The sequence below is a fragment of the Carassius auratus genome, unplaced genomic scaffold (assembly GCF_003368295.1).
Source record: "Carassius auratus strain Wakin unplaced genomic scaffold, ASM336829v1 scaf_tig00050708, whole genome shotgun sequence".
Lineage (NCBI taxonomy): Eukaryota > Metazoa > Chordata > Actinopteri > Cypriniformes > Cyprinidae > Carassius > Carassius auratus.
The window spans coordinates 30,242-41,436 of NW_020527165.1; the positions used below are offsets into that span (position 1 = coordinate 30,242).

Sequence of the window (11,195 nt, forward strand, 5' to 3'; positions counted from 1 at the left end):
AGCCTACTGTTAATTCTTAGCTAGTATGTTTTTTTTATCCTAAAACATAATTTGTTGAAATTTGAGGTAATAGTAAATTATTTATTTTATTTTGTAGACAGCTTGATTAATAATAACGGGAGTTTTTGAAAATGTTTAAAAGTGTGTAAAGGTCAAATGTTTTAAGTATGATATATTATCATACTTAAAACATTCTATCTTAGCTTTGAATTGGGGGTAATTGCTAAGTAATCTAATTTCTGAAATTTTTTCCAAATGGAAAGATAGTCAGAGATTAGTCAGAGACAGTCGGAAGAATTGCTGTATTTACTTTTGATTCAAATGTAGCTTATTTTGGTGTTGTTATGTGTGTAGCAATATATTGCTTATCTTTTACAGTACATTTTTAGCTTGATGTCACTTTTACTATAATAACAATGTGCTTTTTTTTACTTGTAGATGCCTAAGCTAAAGAGATTCCGAATGCGCCGCACGCAATCACTCAACAAAAGTAAGGCTGAAGTTTCTCATTCTGATGCTTGTATGTGTACTGAGGTGTCCGGGATTGTTGCGGCCAATGAGGTTCGATTGCGGTCAACAGAAGTAAAAAATGAGTTTATAGGAGCAGCTTCCAGTGTTGCTTCAATTGTAAAGCATAAAATGCAAAATGTGTGTAGCTGGAAAAAATCAGATCTTAAAGACATTCATAGCGAGGGAACAAAATTATTTAGTGATGGATCTTTATGTCAGAAAATGCAGGAAGGTAATGGAGATTTACATTTTTCTCATTGGATCAGTGGTCAACACACTGTTTTCAACAAAATATGCGAAGTATCAGTAGAACAGAGACCGGATGTAAAAAAGATTGAGCTGTATGAAATAGTACAGGAAATTTTCTTTAGTTATGATTCTTGCCTGTTAGCCATAAACGGAGAGATCTGCGCGATCATGAAGCACAATGATTATTATGTCGTTGTAGACTATAATGTTCGTAACGCATCTGGTCTGGGATCAGACATAGGTACATCAGTTGTGGTTTTTAACACTAATTGGCAAGATCTGATTTTGCACATAGATGCTCTTATGGTGAGTTTGAATGCAGATACCCTGAATATATGTGGTGTCAAGGTACAGGTTATCGAATCAGAAATGTCTGCATGTAACAGCAATGTCAAGGTAGAAACTAATTCATGCCCTGCAAAGAAGATTGACGAAAGTACGGTGTTTCCATCAAATGAAAGGAAAAGTGTTCGTGGATCATTTCATCAAGGAGACTTTAAGTTCAAGTGGGCAGGAAGACAGTGTGTTGCTGTTAGTTTGGCTGCTATGGCAATGCACAACGTACAAAGTGTGTTCTCCTGGGAAACCTGTGATTTAGACAACGTGGTAAATCTTGGTGATAGCTTGTATTCAGATTTGCATCAAAGTGGTTCAATTACTGATCCAACTGACGATAAGTTGTTATGTATTCCGGATCTTCCACAAGAATATGTGTTCAAAACAAATGCTTTCAAATTTGAATATGGCAGATGCGTTTCTGGATGTGTAGATGTTGTTGATGGAGAATTTCTTAGATCTGGTGCATGGGTGACATTAGCTGATGGTTTGCAAATTATACTTGACAAATATGACACATGTTTTTTTAACTTGAATGGTAATACTTGTGCCATTATTAAACAGAATACACAATTTGCTGTTGTCGATTCTCATGCACGTAGCAGTTCTGGAATGATTGATGGTAATGGTTTCAGTGTAGCAGTATATCACAAAACTTTGGCCAGTGTTTTGAGGCACATAAAAAATTTAGCTGCATGTATGCGCGGACATGAAAAGTTTTTTGAAATAACTGGTGTTTGTGTTCACCAAATTAAAATCAGTAACACATGTCACAGTCAAGCAGAAATCTCAAGTGATAAGACTGAAACAAGGTATTGTGTTGGTAAGAAGAGAAAAATTCAAACTTTGCCTTTAAGTTCAGAAGAAATGACAGAATGTAAGGATGTTAAGAAACGGAAATACAATTTTAAAGAAAACAGAGAGATAATTGAATCAATTTCTAAATGCAGTTCAAATGCAGATGTCATTTGCTTAGGAGATAGAGCTAACACTGTGTATGATTTCAGTCCCTTGTGTTTTGAAACGAAACAAAAATTGTGTAGTAAAGTACATGTAGAGTTCCAGGGTGAAAATCTACATTCGCCATCAGACAGTGGACCAATGGGCTCTCCTTGTGAAACAGAAAGCATTCTTGAAGATGGGAATTGTTTTTTCCGGGCAGTGGCACAGGTGATATGTGGTACACAAAAAGCTCACCGAACACTTAGACTTGCAATTGTGAAACATATGCAGTTGCACAGCGTTGAATACAAGAATCTCTTAAGATCTCAATACACATCTATGGAAGATTATTTATCTTCTTCAAAAATGAAGTACGTGGGAACATGGGCCACTGAGGTTGAAATTCAATCCACAGCAAACTATTTAGGGGTTGACATTTTTACATTTCACCTTGGAAAATGGTTGAAGTTTAGTTGTTTGCATGAAAAGATGTGCAACCAAGGCATATACTTGCAACACTCCAATGAAAATCATTATGAAGTTGTTGTTTGTGTAAAACAATTTGAATCTCATAACTGTTATGAGTTCTGTCACAATAAAAAGCACAATGTTGGTATACGCACACACACAAGACAAAGTGTCAAAGCACAGAGTGAAGTTTATGAAACACAGGAGAATTGTATGTGTACAGATGTGTCTGGCATTATTTCGGCTAATGAGGTCAGAATACGATCGACAGACATGAAAAATGAGTTTATAGGAGCAGCTTCCAGTGTTGCTTCAATTGTAAAGCATAAAATGCATAATGTGTGTAGCTGGAAGAAATCAGTTCTTAAAGACATTCACAGCGAGGGATCAAAATTATTTAGTGATGGATCTTTATGTCAGAAAATGCAAGAAGGTTATGGAGATTTACATTTTTCTCATTGGATCAGTGGTCAACACACTGTTTTCAACAAAATATGCGAAGTATCAGTAGAACAGAGACCGGATGTAAAAAAGATTGAGCTGTATGAAATAGTACAGGAAATTTTCTTTAGTTATGATTCTTGCCTGTTAGCCATAAACGGAGAGATCTGCGCGATCATGAAGCACAATGATTATTATGTCGTTGTAGACTGTAATGTTCGTAACGCATCTGGTCTGGGATCAGACATAGGTACATCAGTTGTGGTTTTTAACACTAATTGGCAAGATCTGATTTTGCACATAGATGCTCTTATGGTGAGTTTGAATGCAGATACCCTGAATATATGTGGTGTCAAGGTACAGGTTATCGAATCAGAAATGTCTGCATGTAACAGCAATGTCAAGGTAGAAACTAATTCATGCCCTGCAAAGAAGATTGACGAAAGTACGGTGTTTCCATCAAATGAAAGGAAAAGTGTTCGTGGATCATTTCATCAAGGAGACTTTAAGTTCAAGTGGGCAGGAAGACAGTGTGTTGCTGTTAGTTTGGCTGCTATCGCTATGCACAACGTACAAAGTGTGTTCTCCTGGGAAACCTGTGATTTAGACAACGTGGTAAATCTTGGTGATAGCTTGTATTCAGATTTGCATCAAAGTGGTTCAATTACTGATCCAACTGACGATAAGTTGTTATGTATTCCGGATCTTCCACAAGAATATGTGTTCAAAACAAATGCTTTCAAATTTGAATATGGCAGATGCGTTTCTGGATGTGTAGATGTTGTTGATGGAGAATTTCTTAGATCTGGTGCATGGGTGACATTAGCTGATGGTTTGCAAATTATACTTGACAAATATGACACATGTTTTTTTAACTTGAATGGTAATACTTGTGCCATTATTAAACAGAATACACAATTTGCTGTGGTCGATTCTCATGCACGTAGCAGTTCTGGAATGATTGATGGTAATGGTTTCAGTGTAGCAGTATATCACAAAACTTTGGCCAGTGTTTTGAGGCACATAAAAAATTTAGCTGCATGTATGCGCGGACATGAAAAGTTTTTTGAAATAACTGGTGTTTGTGTACACCAAATTAAAATCAGTAACACATGTCACAGTCAAGCAGAAATCTCAAGTGATAAGACTGAAACAAGGTATTGTGTTGGTAAGAAGAGAAAAATTCAAACTTTGCCTTTAAGTTCAGAAGAAATGACAGAATGTAAGGATGTTAAGAAACGGAAATACAATTTTAAAGAAAACAGAGAGATAATTGAATCAATTTCTAAATGCAGTTCAAATGCAGATGTCATTTGCTTAGGAGATAGAGCTAACACTGTGTATGATTTCAGTCCCTTGTGTTTTGAAACGAAACAAAAATTGTGTAGTAAAGTACATGTAGAGTTCCAGGGTGAAAATCTACATTCGCCATCAGACAGTGGACCAATGGGCTCTCCTTGTGAAACAGAAAGCATTCTTGAAGATGGGAATTGTTTTTTCCGGGCAGTGGCACAGGTGATATGTGGTACACAAAAAGCTCACAGAACACTTAGACTTGCAATTGTGAAACATATGCAGTTGCACAGCGTTGAATACAAGAATCTCTTAAGATCTCAATACACATCTATGGAAGATTATTTATCTTCTTCAAAAATGAAGTACGTGGGAACATGGGCCACTGAGGTTGAAATTCAATCCACAGCAAACTATTTAGGGGTTGACATTTTTACATTTCACCTTGGAAAATGGTTGAAGTTTAGTTGTTTGCATGAAAAGATGTGCAACCAAGGCATATACTTGCATCACTCCAATGAAAATCATTATGAAGTTGTTGTTTGTGTAAAACAATTTGAATCTCATAACTGTTATGAGTTCTGTCACAATAAAAAGCACAATGTTGGTATACGCACACGCACAAGACAAAGTGTCAAAGCACAGAGTGAAGTTTATGAAACACAGGAGACAAAAGATTCTGATGGTTGAAAATTCAAATAAAGATGCATTTGTTAATAATAGCAGCTACTTTAAAAAATATTATTCACTAAAAAGATTCAAAAGCAAAATGAAGGAAAACAAGCAATGTAAGTATCATAAGAACATGGAGTTCCAGCAACATGCAAAAGCTGTGAGTAGGACTAGGTATTATAGTGATGTGTTATACAATAAATTAGTAAAACAAGCAAGTAAACTGAAATATTGCAATGAAGAACACAAACTTAAACTAAACGAGTACAGCAGAACAAAGTATCGTGAAGATCTGCAACATAAGCATAAACTAAAAGAATACAGAAAATTCAAGTATCGTGAAGATCTGCAACATAAGCATAAACTAAAAGAATACATCAAATTAAAGTATCGTGAAGATCTGCAACATAAGCATAAACTAAAAGAATACAGCAAATTAAAGTATCGTGAAGATCTGCAACATAAGCATAAACTAAAAGAATACAGCAAATTCAAGTATCGTGACGATCTGCAACATAAGCATAAACTAAAAGAATACAGCAAATTGAAGTATCGTGAAGATCTGCAACATAAGCATAAACTAAAAGAGTACAACAGAAAAAAGTACCGTCATGATCCGCAACATAAGAACAAACTGAAAAAGTACAACAAATTAAAATATATGTGCAATGTGCAACATAAACAGAAACTGAAAGAGTACAGCAGGTTGAGATATTGTACTAATGAATCATATAAGTATAAAGTAAAGGAAAGAAGTAAGATAAAGTATGCAAATAATCCATTACACAAAGAAAATATAAAAAAAATATAACAAAACAAAGAAAGAGCACCTAAAACAAACACAACAGTTGTTCGATTTTGTCAAAAACAACTTTACACAGAAGGTTAATTCAGATCTAGACTTTGTTTGTTGTGTTTGTCACAGATTGTTATTTAGGCAACAAGTGTTGTTTGTCAAAGAGATCATTACAATCAAAATTCAAGCACAGTGTTATTAGCTCAGAAATGTATTACTGATGTGTTTTTTACACAAGTGCAACAATGAATGTGTTCTGCCCTGTGAATTGATGACATCAAATAAAGGTCAACTTTGGATTTGCTTTACTTGTCACTCTAAATTGAAAAGGGGAAATGCCAGCAGAAAGTGCCATTAACAATCTAGAACTACAACCTATACCAGAAGAGTTGTTTTCTCTCAATAGTTTGGAACAACATTTAATAGCATTGCATATTCCATTTATGAAGATGTTGCATTACCAAAAGGTGGTCAAAATGGAGTACACGGTCCTGTCACTTGTTGCCCAGCTAATCTTAAACACACAACAAATGTTTTGCCCAGAACAAATACTGACAATTCATTAGTGTGCATCAAGTTAAAACGCAAATTAACATATAAAGGTCATTATAAATATCAGTATGTTGATGCAAATAATATTAAACTAGCATTGTGTTACTTAAAAAAACATAACAAGTATTATTCAGATGTAATGTTTAATGAAGATTGGTTAAATGAGTTTCACAGACAAGATTTTGCAGAGAATGATGATAGTAGCATAGAGGAGACTGTGGAAAATGCAAATAATGATGAGGAATTACATGACAGACAACAGCACTGTGTTTTTATGGACACATGCTTACAACCAGTTGACATTGGGCAAGAAGTACTTGATCAATATGTTGACAATATCTTGAACGTTGCACCTGCTGAAGGAAACATCCTGTGAAACTGCTTACAGATGAAACTAATGAGGCTAAATGTTTTCCTGTTTTATTTCCTAATGGTTGTCCAACATATCATGACAAAAGGGCAAAGAGATTAACACTATCAAGATATTTTAACAATAGAATATTGCATGCAGATGGAAGATTTGCACAAAATACTGAATACATTTTTTTTGCACAATATTTATCTGAGGTACAACAGGTTTTATCTAATGTTTCCATAGCTCTAAGAAAAGGGCAAGGATGTCATAAGTCCATATCAAATGATATGTTTAAAGACACAGACTCTTTGAAGAAATTACTTAATTTTGATGAAGGCTATAGGTTTTTAAAGCCAATAAGAGGCACTCCTGCATTTTGGCAAGGTGTGCAAAAAGATTTGTTTGCAATGGTTCGACAGCTGGGCATTCCCACATGGTTTTGTTCATTTTCATCTGCTGACATGAGATGGACAAATTTGATGTCAAGCATTTTAAAACAAGAAGGTAGAGCAGAAACATCAGATCAGTTAGAATGGTCTGAAAGATGTGCAATTTTGCGTAATAATCCTGTCACTGCAGCACGTATGTTTGATTTTAGGTGGCACTGTTTTCTTAAAGAGGTCCTCATGTCACCTCTACAACCTATAGGGGAAAATTGTTGATTATTTCTATAGAGTTGAATTCAACAGCGAGGTTCACCTCACGTTCATTGTTTGTTCTGGATAAAAAATGCTCCACAAATAGATAAACAATCTGATGAAGAAGTAGTTGAATTATAGACAGATATGTTTCATGTGAGGTGCCACTGAAATGAGGAGCTACACAACATCGTTACATCTGTGCAACTTCATAGTAAACACCATTCTAAAACTTGTAAAAAGAAAAACACAGTTTGTCGTTTTAATTTTCCTAAACCTCCATCATTGCGAACATTTATTTGTCGTAGAAAAGTTGAAGATGTGCCTGAGAAAGATGTGTCTGACAAAGATGTTTCTTGTGATAGTTGTCAAAATAACAACAGAGAAAAACTAAATGACTGTACAAATCCTGATATTAACGAAAAAATAAATGTAAAATATGCTCATGATATAATGGCTTCAGTGAAGAAAGCTGTTTTAGATCAGAATATAAACTCTATGGAAGAATTGTTTGGCAGTGTAGGTATAAATCAGGATTTATTTGAAATGGCATACAAGTGCATAAATAATAACACACACATTGTTTTAAAACGACAGTTAAATGAAGTTTGGGTTAATCAGTATAACAAGTTTGCCCTTCAGTGCTGGAATGCCAACATGGATATTCAATATGTAACTGATGCTTATGCCTGCATAGTTTATATAATTTCTTACATTTCAAAATCGGAAAGAGAAATGGGTTTGTTGTTAGCCAATACACAGCGGGAAGCATCAACTCAAGGAAATACTGATGCAAGGCAAGCTTTGAGGAAATTAGGAAGTGTGTATTTGCACAATCGTGAAGTTAGTGCGCAAGAAGCTGTGTACAGATTAACAAATATGCATTTAAAGGAGTGCTCAAGAAATGTTCAGTTTATTCCTACAGGTGACGATACTGTTCGTATGAGTTTACCATTAAGTGTTATTCAAAACAAATTGGAGTCTGAACATTTGAAAAGCGAAGATATATGGATGACAAGTTTTGTAGATCGTTACAAGAATAGACCAAATCAGACTGCTTTTGATGATATGTGTTTAGCTACATTTGCATCTGAGTATCGCATTGCATATCATGGAACATCTTCTGCTAATAAAATAAAGTTAAAAAACAATTTAGGTTTCATTGTAAAAAGAACACGTACTCAACCTGCTATTGTGCGTTTTGCTCGATTCTCAGTGACAAAGAGTCCTGAAAAATTTTATCAAAGTTTTTTTACAGTTGTTTCTTCCTATCGTGTAGATAGTCCAGTTAAAACCAGTGGGCTTTAATCATTTTGAACAGTTTTACAGGGAAGGTGAAGTTTTTTTAAGCAACGGATCTGTACATTTAGTGCAAACTGTAGTAAAATGCAAATAGAGCACGTTTTGAAAAAGATGCAGATATGCTGGATACTGCACAAACAGCTGTAGATAATGATGGCATATTAGAAAATGCATGGTGTTTGCTCTGCCCTGAACAACAATTAGAGCATTTGAATGTGCACAATTAAGACGTGAATCTCTCAAACACATAAACGAAACTGAAAGTAATATTCCAGATTTAGCCTTCAGTAGTGAACAGCTTCCTCAGTTAGAGAAAAAAAATACTCTGAGTCATGTAGATGGTTTGAATTTAATTCGTTCTTTAAACAAAACCCAGATGGCAATTTTTAATACAATCAGACAGTGGTGTCTAGATAAAATTAGAGGAGAAAACCCAAAACCATTTCATACTTTTATTACTGGTGGAGCAGGCACTGGAAAAAGCCATTTAATTAAAGCCATAAAATATGAAGCAACAAGACTATTGTCACAAATTGCTTTGAACCCAGATGATATTTGTGTTTAACTTTTGCTCCAACTGGAATTGCCGCCTTCCAACTCCAGGCTTCTACAATCCATCAAACTTTCTGCATCGGAACAAATATGAAGATGCCATACGCACCTTTGGGTGAAGAGAAGTTAAATTCTTTGCGTGCAAAATTCCATGGCCTTCAGATTTTAATTATAGACGAAATCTCAATGGTAGATCATAAACTTTTAGCATATATTCATGGAAGATTAAGACAAATTAAACAAACCGGAGATCTTGGTATTTTTGGTAATGTTGCTGTAATCGCTGTAGGTGACTTTTTCCAATTGGCTCCCGTAAAAGGTAAACCTCTCTTTGTAGATGAACCTGGACTCATTATTAAATTTTTAGTATTGTAGAATTAACTCAAATTGTTAGACAGCAGGACACCACATTTGCAGAATTATTAAATCGATTAAGAAAACGAAATAGGAAAACTCAACTGAGAAAAGAAGATTTAGAAATTTTATCAAACTGTGACAATGGGGAAGAAAATAATGATGCTTTACATATTTTTTCCACAAATGATGAAGTTCATGAGCACAACCTAGAGATTTTAATTAAAACCTGTCAAGAGATTGAAACTATAGAGTCTGAAGATTATGCACGTAGTAAAAAGACTGGGAAATTACTTGATGGTCATCACGTAAAAGTTTACAATACATGCTTGTCTGCAAATTGCTTTTAGGAATAAATGCACGTGTCATGCTCATTAAAAATTTAGATGTTAATGATGGACTGGTTAATGGTGTTTGTGGTACTGTTACACACATTGCACGCTCTGATAAAAAGAAGTTACCTGAAGTCGTCTACATCTGTTTTGATGATAATAATGTAGGATTAAAAGACGTAAACTGTGTATGTCTGAGCCAACAAGATTGTCACAATCTACACCAATATATGCAGAAGAGGAAAATGTTTGTAGTAAAGGTGGTCTTCGTCGACAGTTTCCTTTAAAGTTGGCTTGGGCATGCACAGTTCATAAGGTACAAGGTTTAACTGTTGATAATGCGGTTGTTAGCTTAAAAAAAGTTTTTCGCTGCTGGACAGGCTTATGTAGCACTGAGTCGTGTAAGAAGTTTGCCTGGTTTGACAATAAAAGATTTTACTGAAAAAAGTATTTATTGTAATGAAAAAGTCTCTGAGGCACTTAATGAAATGCCCTGTTTTTGACACATGAATGATTTAGTTTTGAGAGATCAAAAAAGTTATTTTTCTTTGTTTTTACTAAATGTACAGAGTTTGCGGTGTCATAAAACAAGACTTGATGATTTGTACTCAAGAGCTGCAGCCCATGTGCATTGGCTTAACTGAAACATGGTTACCTGAATGCTATCAATCAGATATTGTGCAAATAAAACAATTACAACTTTGTGGGTCTTTCTCGCTCTGTGTCATACACAAGCAATTGTCCTCCTTTCAATGATCTAAAAACCCAACAACATGGTGGAGTTGGATTATATACAGCATGTGATATGGAAAACACGACTATAACATTCCCTAATCTTAATTTGGAGTGCTTGGTGACACATTTTTACAAAAAATGACATATTACTCGCTGTTTGTTTATAGACCACAAACATATCCTTTTCAATTTTCAAAAGACAATTTGAGTAACTGATCAATTTAATGTCTTCATTATGCAATAAAAATTACTTATAGGAGACTTTAATAATGATGCATTGAAATCAAAATCTCTGTGCTCTTTCATGTCAGATAAGGGTTTTTATTCAACTTGTTAAAAAGCCAACAACTGAAAAAGGCACTTTAATAGACCATGTATACGTGAAGAACTTCAAAGACTGTTCAATAAACACCAATGTTGTCCAGTGTACTTTAGCACACATGAGGGAGTTTCTGTTCATTTCAAAGCTAACATATTTACCTTTTACTAAACTGCTTCTCAACTTGATTTGTTATGTACAGATCTGATTTTATGGTAACAAGACAAGACCACGATGATAGAGCTTATCTTTTTTTTCTGGATTCTTGTTAGCCCATTATCAGATTTACACAATTTCACTGTTCTGCTCAGTGTATTGTGAGTGTGCATAATTAATGACAGTTGTTATT

General features: G+C 34.7%; 3 protein-coding genes across 3 annotated transcripts; all 3 read left to right on the plus strand.

Annotated features, from left to right (window-relative positions):
- The first annotated feature begins 732 nt into the window (after positions 1-732).
- LOC113089631 (uncharacterized) lies at positions 733-1,715 on the plus strand. Its single transcript, XM_026256089.1, has 2 exons — positions 733-1,566; positions 1,698-1,715. Exons 1-2 carry the CDS (start codon positions 733-735, stop codon positions 1,713-1,715), a joined length of 852 nt encoding a protein of 283 aa, XP_026111874.1.
- Positions 1,716-1,887: 172 nt separating this feature from the next.
- LOC113089629 (uncharacterized) lies at positions 1,888-3,617 on the plus strand. The gene is made up of 4 exons (XM_026256087.1): positions 1,888-2,650; positions 3,098-3,196; positions 3,278-3,516; positions 3,603-3,617. Exons 1-4 carry the CDS (start codon positions 1,963-1,965, stop codon positions 3,615-3,617), a joined length of 1,041 nt encoding a protein of 346 aa, XP_026111872.1. The 5' UTR covers positions 1,888-1,962.
- A 96-nt stretch (positions 3,618-3,713) lies between these two features.
- LOC113089630 (uncharacterized) lies at positions 3,714-4,929 on the plus strand. The gene has a single exon (XM_026256088.1). The coding sequence runs from the start codon at positions 3,904-3,906 to the stop codon at positions 4,927-4,929; it is 1,026 nt and encodes a 341-aa protein (XP_026111873.1). The 5' UTR covers positions 3,714-3,903.
- The last annotated feature ends 6,266 nt before the right edge of the window (positions 4,930-11,195 follow it).

Coding starts and splice junctions, on each gene's coding strand:
- LOC113089631 (XM_026256089.1), top strand. CDS start 733: ATGCAGGAAGGTAATGGAGATTTACATTTTTCTCATTGGATCAGTGGT.
- LOC113089630 (XM_026256088.1), top strand. CDS start 3,904: ATGATTGATGGTAATGGTTTCAGTGTAGCAGTATATCACAAAACTTTG.
- LOC113089629 (XM_026256087.1), top strand. CDS start 1,963: ATGACAGAATGTAAGGATGTTAAGAAACGGAAATACAATTTTAAAGAA. Junction 2,651..3,097: donor CAATAAAAAGCACAATGTTG/GTATACGCACAC, acceptor CTTGCCTGTTAG/CCATAAACGGAGAGATCTGC. Junction 3,197..3,277: donor TGGTCTGGGATCAGACATAG/GTACATCAGTTG, acceptor GTTTGAATGCAG/ATACCCTGAATATATGTGGT.